The sequence below is a fragment of the Hevea brasiliensis genome, chromosome 3 (genome assembly GCF_030052815.1).
Source record: "Hevea brasiliensis isolate MT/VB/25A 57/8 chromosome 3, ASM3005281v1, whole genome shotgun sequence".
NCBI classification, from domain to species: Eukaryota; Viridiplantae; Streptophyta; class Magnoliopsida; order Malpighiales; family Euphorbiaceae; genus Hevea; species Hevea brasiliensis.
In genome coordinates this window covers 7,731,259-7,748,049 of record NC_079495.1, presented here as the reverse complement: position 1 = coordinate 7,748,049, position 16,791 = coordinate 7,731,259, and the positions used below count along the sequence as shown (strand labels likewise).

Here is a 16,791-nt window from a genome sequence, read left to right as displayed (position 1 = left end):
TCGATCTGATTGTATTATAATAAAATAAATTTAAATAATATATAATCGAGTATATGATAGGTTTAAATTTGAGAAATAGTATCTATATTAGGTTTAGATTGAATTTAAATTTTACGTGTTAGATATTCGTTACCTAAACTCATTTTATATAAATATTTAATTAAATATAAATATATATATATATTTTTAATAATATTAATAAATTTTTATATATTTTATTTGAAATAAAATATATTTTAAATATTTTGCAGAAATATTAATTTTTTAAAATATAAATTATTAATAAAAATAATTTTATGAAGATTATTAATTAAAATATATAAAATTAAATTATTTAAATATTTTTTGAGTAAAAGTAATTGGGTTTGGTATGATTAATTATATTTGAGATGGACTTAAATTTTAAAAATATTAATTAGATTTGAACTATTTTCAAGGGTACTCATATATGGATAAAAGTATATTGAAAATGCTATTTATTGTATTATAAATTTTCAATATATCAAAATTTATTTTTTATTAATATAATTAAATTTATCAAAATGAAAAATGCTATTTTAAATTTTTATTTTATTAAAAAATTATTATTTGAAATCTAAAATTTAAATAAAAATTTTAAAATATATTTTTTTAGAATAATATATATTAAAATTATTTTAATAATTATTTATCAAATTTATTAAACTATTAATTTTAATTTATCATTATTATTTAATCAATTATTAGTTTTATAATATATGATTAATTTGTATTTAATAGTATATTACCATTTTTTATCTGAAGGGGATTTCATTACTATTTTCTTTGTGGCCATTGCAAAAGAATAGAGGTAAAAGCCTCTTCAATAATAGGTAGAAATTATTTTTCACTGTATATGAGATAAAAAGTCAAATAATCTCTGTAAAATATTTTTATTTTTATAAAATTAGTCCAATAATTTATTGAATTACAAAAAAATAAATAGAGATAATTGTGCCCATTTCTCTTTTTTTTTTTTTTTTCTCATCTTCTCTTAATCTTTATTGTTAACTACATGAAAATGGAAATGATAAAACTTATTCCATTGTTCAAATGGAATTATAAATTATGGATAAAAATATAAATACATGCGTTTTAATTATTTTTCATATGAATTTATCGTTTATATTATATTTTAAATTCACGATAAATTTAAGTAAAAATTATTTTTTAAATGTTATATTGATTTTATCTAATAAAATAATAAATCTCTTATACAAAAGTTAATTTTTCTTTAAAATTGAATATATTTAATAAGAAATATTATTTCAATAAAAATAATTATTATATTATTTATTAAATATAAAAATATTAATATTATCTTATTAACTCTAATTTAAATATTCTCTTAATTTAATTATAAGAGATAATTTTTCATAAATTAATTTTTTAATTTTTAAATATTAATATAAATATTATATTATTAAATAATATAAATAAAAAAATATTATTTTAATTAAAATTAAAACATTAAATTAAAATAAAATAAATTTATTTAAAAATAAATTTATCAAAAATTCTGTCTTCACACATCAATGATTGCTGCACATCATCAATAAAAGAGACATGTGAAATTGAGTGAAATAAACTGTTTTTTTTTTTTTTTAAAAAAAAAAAAAAAGGAAAAAGGGTTAAAACATAACTTGGGGGTGGGAGGTTTGGCATGATGTGAATGGCAGACTGAAGATGTGTTTGGCAATTGTCCAAGCATTTATGGCCTTCATTCAAAACACATTCATTTTGGGGCTAGCAGAACGGACAAACACATTCATTTTGGGGCTAGCAGAATGGACAAAAAGCACAGAACATAGGGCCACGAGAAATCTCTACAAGACACCTCCACCTTCGCCACATCATCTCAATAACAAATTTAGGGCCCCCACCCAACCCCAGATGAGGACGCAGGGCTACGTGTCTACATCACCGTTGACGAGATTGAAGTAGAAATGTGTGATGGAGGGGATGCCATCGCAATGGATAAAGTACATGCACTTAAATTTAAATTTAATTAATATTTTTAATATTTAAATTTATTATAAATTAAATTAAAATTTATTTTAAATTATTTAAATATATTTTAAATTTAATTATCATTATTTAAAAAATATTTAAATTTATTTAATTTTATAAAATATATATTTATAATTTATTTCTTATTAATAAGTATCCAATTTATAAAATTTGTATTCATTATTTATATCATTCTTTAAATTTAAAAATATCTTAAATTTAATTATATATTATTTAAATTCATCTTATTAAAATTTAATGATATTAAATATTTGTAAACACTTAACTGTTACCGTCTCTAAATAAGAAATAATTTAAAATTACTTCAGAGATGAAAATACTAAACTGAGAGACCCCATTGCCACAAATCTTTCTTCATCGAGAAAGATAGCCCGTCATGAGTTGATTATAATTTAATTTTGATTAAAATCGGTGATTTTGATCCATAATAGCGATTTTAGTTTCGATTTCAAATCGGTTTAATTATGGTTTAATCTTTAATCTAGTTTCTATTCCAATTTAATCTGATTTCAAATTGATTGAAATTTACTTTAAAAAATATATATTTTTACATAAAATTTATTGTGTATTTTTTAATTACAAATATGGTAAAAAAAATCATGTATTTATAAATGAAAAGGAAAAAAATAAGATATTTATTGTTAATTATAGAAGTTATTGTAAATGTATGTTTAAATTACAAAAATAGAAAAAAAAAGTACATATATTTGTAAATAAAACGAAAAAATTGAAGAATATATTATTAATTATAGGAAAAAAAATTATATGTATTTGCAAATAAAAAGAACAAAAAAATAATTGAGCAAGATCCCAATGTCTTGATAATTAAGACACTTATATATCCTTTTGGGAGTAAAGAAATCAAGGCACATTTTCTTAGCTTTATAAGAATCTCCGACTTTATTTATTCTTTATTTTTATTGTATTTTAACTTATTATATAATACATATGTATTAGGTGCACTTAATAATATTTTTTTATTATTAAAAAATATTTAAAAAAAAAATTAAATCAAGGCTTAAAAAAAAGTTTTAAAGTATTTTTTTTTATAAACTCTTTTAAATTGTAAATTTAAAACATTTTTAGAAAAATTTTAAAATTACAAATTTTACCTAAATCAAGATACAAGTGTTCAATGAATATTAACATTTCATATTCTTCTTTGGTGTTTTGGTTTTTAATATATCATTCATTTATAAAAAAAAATTTAATAATATTTAGTGAGATTCGAACTCAAAATATAATATATTAGGAGTCAGAGCATAATTTATGAAATCAAAGCTGGCTTTACATTTAATTTTCACTTATTTTTATGCTTTATCTTATATATTGTCATATGTTGTGTCCTATTGATGTGTGTAATTTAGGCCTTGTTTGGTTGGAGTAAATGAATTAGTAAATTTTAAATTTTTAAGAAGTGTAAAAAATTAACTTATTTAATTGATAATAAGTGTTTTCTTCTTCAAAAGTGAAATATCTTTTTTTTTTCATTTATTAGAAAATAAGTTATATACATAATGTACTTTCTGAAAAATAGATTTCTCATAAAACTATTTATTTAAACCAAACAAAGCCTTAGCTTATGTGTACTTGTGCATTTTACTTTATATGTAATCTCATTGTATTCTATTAATATAGCTCAACACAATCGTAAATTAATATAATGTTAGTATTTTATTTATTAATAATTTAAAATTTTGAATTAAATTGATTTTTTTTACTAATAAAAATTAAATTATTTATTTTAATTAAAATACTATCCAGTGTCCATTCTAATGTTCTTGGGATTGGAGCAACTTCATCAAGTGGAGAATGTGAAATTAATATTTTCTTGGTTCAAAAATAAGTTTTTTTCTTGTTTTCTATTTGGTAAAAGAAATTAAAAAATAAAATAAAAAAGAAAATATTAAAAAATAATAAATAAATAATTGGAAAATTCAATATTAGGTTTGTGATTGTTCCACTTTCAACAAACACTTCATGAAATTCTTCTGCTATATTTCAATTTCTAAAGGCAACCAAAGTTTCGTACCTTCCAACTTTTTTTTTTAATTTTTTATGGAGATTATTTTTTTAATTTTTTTTAGAGATGTGTTTGTTTAATCAAATATCTAATAAAAAATATTATGTCTTTCAAGATTCAAAGACCTATTTGGCACTATTAACTGTTATAATAGCTGCTAACTGTTAACTATTTTATTAGTTGTTAATAGTTAACTGTTTATATAGTCGTTAAAGTAAAAGTGTTTGGTAAAAATAACTATTAGATTAACTGTTAAATATAAAAATAGTGATAAAATCTTGTTAACCTTAGTCAAAACGCTCCCGCAACCTCTAAAAGTTATGAGGGACAATTTTGCATTAATCACTCCCTCAACCTCTAAAAGCTAGTACAAATACTATGTCACTGAATAATATAAATAAGAGAAATAGTGTTTTGACTTTGGTTAAAATGCTAAACGCTACTTTAAAAGCTATTACCAAAATCCCAAGAAATAGCATTTGATTTGATTTATAAATCGATCAAATCTATTTATAAGTAAAAAGTTATAAGTAAATTAGTATTTGATTTAGCTTATAAATTAAAAAATATACTTAAAATAAATTAAAAATCACAAGTAAGTATATCTTAATTATAACTTATTTACTTATTTTAAAACTACTTTTTTACCAAGTAAAAAATTATATTATCCTAATAATTTTTAAAAATATAAACATTATGATAATTTTAATAACTATAATACTTAATTATATATTAATTTTGGTAATTTTAACCAATTAAATTACTTTTAAGTATCTTTTAACTAAACAGTTAAACTATTTTAAAGTTATTTTTAAGTAATTTTATCAAATAATTAACTACTTATTTTTAATTTGACTCATAAATTAAAAAATATATTTTAACTTAAAAGTTAAAAGTAAGTAACTAAACTAAATGTAACACCCCTAATTTTTAAATTTATTATTTTATGAGTAAATATTAATATTTTATTTTATTTAAATTTTAGGAAATTATTTGAAATTTTTCAGATTTTAGAAATCGGGTTTGATTTTCTGAAAATATAAAACTTTGATGATTTTTAAAAATTAATTTAAAGATCACGTGGTAAAACTAAAAATATATTTGGATTCTACAATTTTTTTTGAGTTTTTTTAAATTTTTTTTCAGAATTTTTGGACTTCGTTTTCGGTCCCAAGGCAAATTAAAAATTTAAAATTTTGTATCTTGAAACGGACTGGCCGAATCGAACCGGATCGGATCAGACTTGTCGAATCAGACCAGTCATTTCTTTTTCTTCCTCCTTCAGCGCGTGTGCTCGACGCTTCCCCTTCCTCTCTCGTTTTCTCTCTCCTCTCTCCTCCTCTCGCAGCACCGCCACCGTCTTAGCCTTCCCAGCTCGCAGACGCGCTGCCCCAGCCCGTCCCCCTCGTCGGCCCGTCCCCCTCGCTGGCCGTCACCTGAGGCGTTGGAAAAAATGCGCCCGAAGAAGCCTCAACCCGCAGCGCGTCGTTTCGTCTTCCTATGCCGATTCCAGCCGATCCGGCCACTAATCGGACTGGGTCTTATGCCAAACCTCTTCTACACCTCGAGAGCTTTCCATAGACAACAATAACACTAAAATCCATCAAGCGATTTGCTCAATTTTTATCCGGGAAGTTTTAGCCAATTTCGACTTTTTGGCTAAATTTCTCGCAAACCATGAACCCCACGAAAAAACCGAGAGTACCGGAGTGCTCCACTCGTCGATAGCTTTGCGGCAATACTAATTTCAAAATTTTCCAACACCGTTTTTTGGTGGGTCTTGCGAAACTTCATAGTATTTTTCCGAGCACTAAATGAGCTTAGAAAATTCCTTAAAATTATATACTAACCCCCGTGTTGTGGGCTTCGTATTGGTACCTTCAATTCGCAAAAATTCAACGGTTGCCCGAGTCTGTAAATTTCGGGCCAAACAGATAGGCTATCGAAAAAGTATCGGAATTGGATCCAGATTTTGGCTACCCCACCATTGTCAAACGTCCCGAGCGCTTTCCCAGGGTCAGAATCAGCATAGGTAAATCCGAACCTTTTTTTTTCTTAATTATCTAGTGCTTGAATTGGATTAAAAAAATCTATAAAATATTCGTAGTAGTTTAGAAAATTATAATTCCTTTTGCATTAGCTTAGTAATAATGCTAAGGACCGCGGGTCAAAGTTTTAGAATTTTTAGAGCTCATTTGGATAGATTTTGTAAAAGGGTTAATTATAAAGACTAAACTATAAAATTTTTAACTATATGCATGATAGGATTAGATGAGGGAGCTGAGTTCCCATTTAAGTTATGACATTTTGATTATATAGAGGGTGAACTGAGCTCCCTAATTTATTATATATTATATTTACAGATCGAGCGAATCAAAAACTTCTCGTTAAATGGTCCATTTTATGATCGGACTCTGTATGGTTGAATTCTTGAAACTCTCTTACCAACTAAACCAACCCTTGAGTGTTTTTAAATTATCAAAGTTTTTATTTGGTGCTTTCATTTAAATGAAATGAAAATTTAAAATTCAAATTCTATTTGTCCTACTCCATAATTATTAAGACTCTGTTTATTTAACGAAAAATAATTTATATATAAAAAATATTTTTCGTTATTTGATTGTAATATTAAATTAATAATATATATTTATTTCATGTATATATTAATATGTTCATATTTTAATAAAATTATTAAAGTTTAGAAAATAGAAAAAGATTTTCCCTTTTGAAAAATGAAAATCATTTTCTTTAAAAATGCCTGAATTTTCCCTTTTAACTGAGAAAATATTTTTCATTGATCAATTTTTCTAAATGCTCCAAACGTCAGAAAATACGAAAAATATTTTCTATGAAACAAATAAAGCCTAAAAGTATAGACGAATTCAATTAAATTTGAATCAAATCTAAATTCATAAATCCTAAAATATATTTAAAATATATACAATTCTATTAGATTTATATGTTACTCAGTAATATTTGAAATCAATTTGAATTTTTAAATTCAATTATTTTAAATTAAAATTAATCATTTTATCTATACGGTTGTACAGATTTTTTGTTATTTTATTTTAATAATTTAAATTTATATGTATTTATAATTTTTTATTTTATAATTATGTAAAATTTTATTAATAATCAATTTTTTTACTAAATATAATTTTATTTTATGCGTTGATAAATAAATAAGTTAATTAATACAATTTTTTATTTAAATTAATTGACATAATTATGTGCCAATAAAATAATAAGCAAAACGCTAATATATATATATATATATATATATATATATATATATATATATATATATATATATATATATATATATATATATATTATGTGATAATTTTTCAAGTATCATTATTAAATTTTTAACTTTAAATATAAGGAATATTTTAAAACAAATTTATAAATTTTAGAAATAATTTTTATTGAATGAATATTTAAATACATATTAATATTATTTTAAAAAAATCAATCACTGTTATTTTAATTTAACTAAAATTTTAATTAAAAAATAATTGATTTTTAGAGATACATAATATGATAAATAAAATTTTATAATGTTTAAAATTATAAATTTTCTAAAAAAATGTAGTAAAAAAATTTTAGATAATAATATTTGTATTAACAAGAGATAAGATTTTGCTAGTGATTTAACCATTTGAGAAGATAAGCTTAGCTACCTAACTGATACAAACAGACATGGAAAGGAGAAGCTAATAAACCCATTGAACTGCCATTGTTGCATCCCAAATTTAAACCTATTTTAGATGATCAAATCTTGCTCTGATTGAGATTGTCTGTATCAATTATGCACAGAGTTTCATCTAAAATTGTACAAATTCAACATACTTGGGTTCGTTCAGGATTACTTTGCCTAGTAGGGATATTGCAGAGAGTCGCTTCCACCACACCACATTGCACAAGCTTACCTTCATTACAAGCTTCTGTTCATCATTGTCACTCTGCAATATTACACTTCTCAACCACCAAGTCTTCAGATTCATTCTTCAGTGTCTTGACCTTCTGTGAAAAATTCTAAAAGAATGGTCAAAGTGGCATTATTTGCAACCAACCAAATTCGAAGTTGAAAGACTTCATGAAGCATTCTGATTATAATTCATCAGAGCAACAAGCTGCATTTCAAACAATGAAGAAGATAATAGAAGCTGATTAAACTACTAACATTCTAAGTGTATATGTTCAGAAAAAATTGGATGTGGCAAGCATGATTCTCCTGCAAAAGAGAAACAAAGGCTTTTTCTCATGTGCAACGACTAAATGCAAATAGCAGAAGACTGACAAATAATTCTGACGGTGGAAGATTTCGGCAGGATTATATTCAGTAAAATTAGTGTTCTAGCTTCCAAATCAAAGCTATCTATTCCTAGGAAATGGAATCAACAATTACAAAAACAAATAGCATATAACAAACTAAACATCTGAAATCAAATGTAAGCCAATGACCTCTGCTTCCATAGTAATATTTATCCCATGACAGAAAAGAAGATATAAAACCATTAAAGCAACAAATTTGAACTTCACTTGCACTCAACAACAGCTTCAGCTGCGCGCCTAGGCTTATTTTTTCGCCTGCTTCCATTTTGTCGAAATCCAATACTAACTATTGAATCATCAGAACTCAATTTTGTTCCAACATCATTTCCCTCTTTTGCTGAATCTGTATTTTCTTTGGTATGTGCAGGCCTCTTCCTCTTGCGTCCATTTTCCATGGCAGCCTGATTTTTCACGTCTTTAGAAGAAATGGAATCCTTTGCATCCTTGCCATCTTCTTTTATCTCCACAGTTTCTTCTTCTTCTTCATTGTCATCCTTTAATGGTTTTGTTGGCCTTCCTCTTCTTCTATAAGCAGGAGCTTTTTCTTCTTCACCACTGCCAGGATCTTCATGTGAAGCAATAACAGTCTGCTTCTTCGCTTTCCCTCTTCCCCTTCCCATTGTCTGAAGTTATTTGAAGTTGCTTGAAAGAAAAACAACTAAAGATTCATGCAAATATGACCAGATAGAGTCCAAAATCATCAGTCAAAACAAAAATGAACAGCAAAATTATAAAGCTCATAAAACCACAATATAAACCATTTTGCCACAACCAAAAAGGATAAGAAATTCAATATGACATCAACTGATAATGAGAGCTATTCATCATATGAGCCAAACCTAAGGATCTGTTTGGATGAGGGTGAGGGAGGAATAAATAAAAGTAAGGAGTAATAATTAATTATTTTATTCTTATTTTGAAAAGAGGTGAGTTAACAGAAAGAGAGGTGAGTTATGGGAGATAAGGGAAATAAGGGTAAGACTTTCCCTCTCTTATCCCTCAAATCTCAATTTCTTTTATACACCATATATATATATATATATATATACCTTTATCCCTCAAATCTCAATTTCTTTTATACTTATATATGGGATGTAAGAGGGTAAAAAAGAAGAGAGTATAATTAAAAATATTTCTATTTCTACACCTCTTAATTTTTCTTCTCCTTCACCTCTTCCTAGACACGAAGAATATACAATTTTTTCTCTCCTTAACCTCTTCTCAGACATGAAAAATATATATTACCCCCCTTACCTTTCTATAAATTCACTCATCCTCAAACATAAAATTTTTTTTTATCCTAACTCTCTTACCCTTTCCCTTCGTTACCTTTGTTATCATTCCATCATTTACCTTCGCTGACTTCATCCAAACATACCAAACCGACCCTAAATGTACACCTTGATAAACATAAAAAACCATCAACTCAATTTAACTCAATTAAGCCTTTACTCCCACTTTCTCCTATCTAGATGATTTTGGGTTAAATGTCAACCTCACTGAAACCGAAGGCACACAAACTGAATTAGTTTTACTTTTATTTGATTAATCTTTTAAAGAAACAGCTTATCCATACCAAAATGATCCACTACGTTCGGTTAACTGGAGGATTTGATTCCTACGGCCCCAGACTAGTCAAAATTCTAAATTTTAAATTCTTTTTGCCTACCTTCTTCTTCCTTGGGAAAAGAATCAAAGCTTTACCGAAGATCCTTCCTGAAAATGGCAAAACCATGAGATATTAGAGAGATGTAGTGTGAAAGAACCAGACAATATTCAGGGACAAAAACAAAAATTATGCTTCGTTTTTCAAAAAACCGAGGGGAACAAACCCCAAATCTTCCATCCTATCTGCCGAAAATGAAAGCGTTTCTCTCCTCATATGCTAATCAGAGAGAAACCCAAGATTCAAACATAACATATATCGTTTTACCACTTCAATTTCCGCAACCAAATAAAAAATTTAGCCACAATAGTAAGGAACATAAGCATTTCCATCAAACATCATATTATATAGGGGGAATAAGAAGAAGAAGAAGAAGACCTCATAAAACATATCCATTACTTGCATCTTTGTTGAAAAAGAAACCACTTATCAGAATCTAATCTTCCAAATCAAGAAACTACCAAAAACCCCCAGAAACAAATGGGTTTTCGTTGGTTTTCAAAAGAAAGCAGCCAAGAGCAACAAAATGGTGAAAATAATAATCTGAATGGGAATTTAAGCATAACCCAGATCAGAAACGATATGATTCAAGAGAAGTAGCAGCAAAAAGATTGAGACTTTAAAGAGTTCATAAAGTTTGCGAGCTTAAATGAAGTGGAGGCTAAGCGAGAACCAGATACAACAACTGTCCAAGAAAGGAGTGATGAGAGGAAAAATGGCAAAGGGGCATATAAATATATTTCCTTGTTTTTTACTTAATAGGGTTTTCTGTTTAGGGGATAATTGGACTCAAAATTTTGCAAATATGATTAATAAAAGTTAGCCATTAGTTATATTCCAAATCAGTACTACTCTTTTATTATTTTAAAAAATTTTTAAAATATTAATGAATTTTTTTTTCATTTTTACTTTTATTTATTAATATTTTTAACATATTTTTTTAACACTTCTCTACGTTTTAGAGATATTATAAAAGTATTTTAATTAATTATTACTTTTTTTATAAAAATAATATTATTTAATTAATTTCTTAATTTTTAAATAAAAACTTTTAAAAGCTATTGAAATGGGACGAAGGGGGTATGTGAATTTTAATTTACATATTAAAAAATAAAAAATTAAATACTAAAAGTTGTTGGGGATTTTAACATTTTATTTAATTAGGTCTTTTTTTTTAATAAAAAAATTGAAGAAAGAGAATTTAAATTAAACTCTATCAAATAAATAATATTTCTTTAACCATTTAATTAAATTAGGTTAAGTTGATCTCCAATTTTTAGAATAACACATATTTAGCTTTTGTTTTCAGTCCCTTAGATTTTTCTTTTCTCATCCCAACTTAGATAGGAGTGAGAAAAATTAATTATAATAAAAAAAATTAAATTAAACTGTTTTAATTTACTTTTTTAGCATAATTTAATTTGATTAATATTTTTTAAAAGGTTTAATTTTATATTTGATTTGATTAGTTTTATTAAAAAAAACACAAAAATAAAACTATCGATTTATCTAATTTATAACTATTTTGATTATTTTTATAAATTTTAATGAAATATAATATATAATTTATAAAATTTATAATAAGTGTAAATAATAAAAATACATAAATTAAAAATGTTTGAATCAATAAATCGAATCGAATTAAATTAATTTTTTTTTATTTTAATTTCTGCTGAATTTTGTTTGATGAAGTTGAGTTGGGTTCTATTGACTTGAAATTTGTTTGATGAATATTGGGTTGATGGATTGTCTTCTCAAGTAAAACCCCATTCAAGTAAAAGTAACAAACTTAATATTTACATGGCTTACTGTTTTTAAAATCAATTTAATAAATAGTTTTAATATTTGTATTTTTCATTAAATAATAAATTTACAAATTGCAATATAGCAACATAAAGTATTTAAGTAAATTAAAATGCTTTTAATATGATTCTTATTTTACTTGATATATATTGATTAATTCAAATTTTTATTGAATTAAAAAAATTTAATAAAATTATATTCTTAATAAAATAGGATTTAGATTTAAGTAAAAAAAAACCAATATTTTTTAAATAATAATTAATTTCTATTTTATTTTTTAACTAATCAAAATAGAAGACAACTTGTAGTTGAATGCATTATTTTTTATAATTTTAAAGGTAAACAAAAATAATTATTAAAATTTTTAATTTCCTATACAATCATATAAAGGCATATCTATCAATTTGTGTTTGTAAATTTTGGTTCTTAGAGATACAATTTGCATTAATTGACAACAACTTCACTTTCTGATACACATCAAAATAAAAGAGTTGTATTTATAATTATAATTAATTAGCTAAAAATAATATAAAAATTTATTATTATTTAAAAAAAAATATTTAATTTGATTGGTTATATTTGGAATCCTATAACACACACACACACACACACACACACACACACACACAACAGAAAGAAAAACGAAAGAACAAAACACTACCCTCTGCAAAAATGAACACCTGCCAAATCAGCAGAAAGCCAAGAAAGACTTCTGCAGGAGGAGAAACAATTTGGGTATCCAGCAAGTTTCATCCACCACTGCAACTGAAATGCTAGAAACATGCTAGTCCTGCAGCATTTATATGGGTAAGCATATGAATAACTTTGAACACTTCCCCTCAAAGGTAGAACATATATGCCAATCATGTCCAACTTGTCACATGGTTTGTAATTTAGCAGCAGCTAGCTTCAGTAAGCAAATCAACTAATTGATCCTCAAATCACACATGCAGTGACCATTTATGTCTTTAAGATCATGGCTCTGTCAAGTGTAAAAAATCTACTTCATTCTCCTCTCTTGAAACACTGAATTCAAAACAGTGCACATGCTGGTTTGATTATACAGGAGGAGTAAGTCTAACATGCTCTCTCATCTTTCTCATTCTTTTATCAGCTGTATTGTTTGGTATACCATTCGTTCATCCAACAATCTAGAGAGAATTGTTTGTTTTAAAGAGCATCTACCAAAAGGTGGGTGCACATAAGATTGATACAATTCCATATATTCAATCATTGATATAGCACATAATGCACCAATAAGTAAAAAAGTAAAAAAATTATCGATAATGCACATGGTAAAACCATATTAGCAATTAACACAATCTCCCATGATAAATAGGAAGCCATGGGCTACTCAGAGAGCAGAATTAAATTGTAATAACTAAAATAAGAATGAGAAAATTTTTTCTTTTAGCTTGCTAAGATAAATTAAATTGCATTTGTCCACTCTAAACAGTACCTGAAACATATTTCTTCCATAAAAAAATGGAGACGCCTCTATAATGAATTATATTAAAGGAGAAATATCATAGTGCCATCATGTTAAATAATTTTCAATGCATTAATTGGCGCAGTTATTAACTGCTCAAAGTATAATGGACTGATCCATTTCTCAGGGAGGGCTGAAGCTGATGCAACGTAGAAAATAAGCAAACTGAAACTCATCAACAGGCTTCCAGCCAGTTAAAGATACAGAATCAAAGTTCTTCACATCTCTATCTGAGGCAGAAACCATGAAGTACAAGTAACAAGCATCAGAGCTTTCATTCAGAATCAAATTTTTTTCTTCAACTCCTGCCATACTTCAGGGCCTCTAGGATGAACTTCCACATACCTCTTGACAAATATTTTATCTGAGCACCCAATTACAGTGCTCAAGGAAAGCGTTGGGTCAACTTTTCCTTGATCTTTGAGCCAATTGTACATTGCTAACTTAAGCTTGATAGTTGGTATTGTGTAGCAAAGAAATGCAGGAAATATGACTAATGATGATATGGGATAACCCAAATCATTCACAATACAATCAATCTTCATTTTGATTACCTCTTTTTTCTGATTAAGAATTTGAGGGCATATTTTAATCATTTCACAAACATCCTTCCTATCCAAACCAGCTCGCATGATACAATCAAATCTCTCTTGGAGCTCTGCTCCTCGGCCTCGGAAAACCTTGAGTGCTTTTTCCATTTCCTTCGAGTTCTCTTCAAATCCCAAGTCCAGTAAGAACTTAGTCTTCAGCGTTTTTGATCGTAGCCTCTCTTGTGATTTTGGCAATGGTCCAACTTTTGATCCCAATACCCAGTTCTTCATTTCTTGCGGGTTCTGCAGGATGATATCGCAAAGTCGCTTCTTTCCAACATTCAGAGAAGTAAGCAAGCTATTGGTTTTCTTTAATGTACATGAACCCAGAAAAAGGGAGTGAGAGCGGATAATCTTCCCAATCTCCACTATGTCCATCTCAATCTCAGTCAGGAACAGATAGCATTGCCTCAAATTCATAAGAAACTTCCCAACTTGCATTTGTGGAAACTGTCGAAACAGAGAACATATCTGTTTCATTGAGGATCCAAATTTAAATAAAAACCCAACTAGTGATAATGTCCTATCCCCTGAACCCTCAAAAAGAATCCCTGGATGTTTGCTTATCAGAACACCCAACTGTTCATAACTGTAACCTGTCTTGCTAAATAAATATAGAATTGCATGCAAATGGCTCCAGTTATAAGAAATATTTTCAGATAACTGCTCCTCAATCCAACCAAATTCAATTGACCCTTCCCTCAATATCTGCAATGACTTAATAAAGTCTGTATTCACATCCCCGATCAAAAGGGAGGGGAAATAAACAACCATTTTAGTCATAAAAGATTGGTTAAGCCCCAGTTCTTCATAAGCTTTTAGTTTCATTGCTAAAACCCCATAATCATAACGAAAAAGTTCTCCTGCTTCCTTGTAAACCTTTCCTATCTTATTTCTTGGAATCCCATAGTTACACAAAATATGATAATTCTCTAGCAGCAAATCATCATCACTCAAAAACATCAAATCACGCTGAAGAAAATGCTTATACTCATGCGGTCTTAAACCTGAACTTTCAAAGAAAGGCTCAAATTCATTAATAGGATGATAACGCAAGAAACGAGTGACAGACCGCCCAATATCTGCCTCAGTATCAACCTTTTGTAATAGCTTTTTGAGAAAATTTGGTGAGTTTCTACTCATATGCTCAGCATCCAAAAACTGTAAGCTTCTAGTGGAATGCAAGTACTCAAACAGTGCAGCCTGGGCTTTTTTCCTAGTGACATCAGAGATTTTTCGACCATCTATCAAAGTTTCACCCAAATTATCAGCATTTTCAGTAAGAACATCTCTTTTCCTCCTATAAAACCTAGGGTTACTTGCAATGGAGAATAACGACCCTCCAGACCATAACATGATGTTGTAGCTATCAGCAGAATTCAAAGAAACCCAATTGAGAATAGGAGTTTTTCTAAGTTTATGTAGATGGGTCATTGTTAGCCTGATATTGCACGTTAAAGAATTACAGAAATTTTATCCCGATAGGCAAAAAGATATAAACTCGATAGAAATGAATATGAAAGGTTTCTGGTAAAGTTTCTTACCTTCGATTCTTCGATGGGTTAGCTAAGTTTAGTGTCTGCTCATGGAGGTTTGGAGATTCAGTTGCAGAGTCTCTTCCCCTTCTGCTCAGAGAGAGTAGACCTAAGGGTATGTTTCAATCAGAATTAAATTTACCAAAAAATGTTAACCAACTAGATTTAGATTTAAAAGAAATTAAAATTAATTAAAATTAAAAATATTCAACGGATTATCGATTGTAGTTAAATTAAAAAAATAAAATATATATTATATATTATTAATTATTTAATAAAATATTAATAAAAATATAATTATAATTTTTTATTTATTAAAAATAATAAATATGATTTAATATTAATAAAATAATAATTAATTATTATAAAATCATGTAAATAATCTCCATAAATAATATAATAATAATAACAATAATATAATTCATATATTAATTGATAAAAATTTAATTATTAAATTAAAGACAATCAAATTAATAATTAAAGATAAAAAATTTTTATTATTATTAATAAAAAATCGAACTGAATTTAAAAATAAAATTCCATTAGTTCAGTATGATTTCGATATCGTGGGCAACTATAACAACTCAAAAATTTTAAAATAATAATAATAATAAATAAATAAATATAATTTTGGACTTAATTGTAAAACCCTAAAAAGTTGGAGATTAATAGTGAAATTAGAAGTTAAAAAAAAAAAAAAGACAGAAACCCAAAAACGCAGCAGACCCCCCACCCCACGCTCCCTTCTCTTTCTCCCCGACTCTCCCTCCCTCCCATTTTCTTCTTGCCGGCAAGGGACCGGCTGCCGGTGACCACCCTAGCGACTTTAGCGTGACCGGGCGACCACCAGGGACAGGAAACGGCGACGGAAGACGGCTGCGACAACGAGAATCTAAGAGAGAGAGAGAGCGATGGCGAGGAACATCCAAAGCCGTTTCCGGCCATCTCCGACGACGGAAAGACAAGGGACACCGGCAGCAAGCTTCTGGCAGCACTGGGTTCTTCTTCCGACCAAGACTCGCCGGTTTCAATGGAGTTTTCTGGCAAGAAACGAAGAGAGAGAAAGAGGAGAGAGAAAGCGACGTTAGTGGCTTTCCGGCGATCTGACCGTCGGATCGAAAATCCGAGGCCACCGATGGACTCAGGACAACGAGATCTTTGAGATAGGACTGGTTCCGCTCCGATCGGACACCATTTGAAAAAGACGATAATTGGACGGTCCAGATCGCTTGGTGAGATTTTCGAACTTTTTCGATTTCCAAAATTTAAAAATAACTTTATGATAATTATTAACAAAA

The 16,791-nt window shown here is 27.4% G+C and overlaps 2 protein-coding genes across 5 annotated transcripts; both read right to left on the bottom strand.

Moving 5' to 3' along the window:
* Nucleotides 1-8,304: 8,304 nt before the first annotated feature.
* On the bottom strand, nucleotides 8,305-10,852 carry LOC110648150 (uncharacterized). Its single transcript, XM_021802278.2, has 3 exons — nucleotides 10,455-10,852; nucleotides 10,085-10,126; nucleotides 8,305-9,070 (listed from the first exon to the last, which is right to left on the bottom strand). Exon 3 carries the CDS (start codon nucleotides 9,028-9,030, stop codon nucleotides 8,614-8,616), a length of 417 nt encoding a protein of 138 aa, XP_021657970.2. The 5' UTR covers nucleotides 9,031-9,070; nucleotides 10,085-10,126; nucleotides 10,455-10,852; the 3' UTR covers nucleotides 8,305-8,613.
* A 1,638-nt stretch (nucleotides 10,853-12,490) lies between these two features.
* Nucleotides 12,491-15,637, bottom strand: LOC110648153 (transcription termination factor MTEF18, mitochondrial). 4 transcript variants are annotated; one of them, XR_002493533.2, is made up of 2 exons: nucleotides 15,503-15,637; nucleotides 12,491-12,669 (listed from the first exon to the last, which is right to left on the bottom strand). XR_002493533.2 is itself a non-coding variant. In XM_021802281.2 (2 exons), the coding sequence occupies exon 2, from the start codon at nucleotides 15,390-15,392 to the stop codon at nucleotides 13,653-13,655; it is 1,740 nt and encodes a 579-aa protein (XP_021657973.2). In that variant the 5' UTR covers nucleotides 15,393-15,399; nucleotides 15,503-15,637; the 3' UTR covers nucleotides 13,349-13,652. The 4 variants fall into 4 exon arrangements, 1 of the variants encoding a protein (XP_021657973.2); XR_002493532.2 differs by lacking the exon at nucleotides 12,491-12,669 and adding an exon at nucleotides 12,676-13,060; XR_002493531.2 differs by lacking the exon at nucleotides 12,491-12,669 and adding an exon at nucleotides 12,676-13,030.
* Between the last annotated feature and the right edge of the window lie 1,154 nt (nucleotides 15,638-16,791).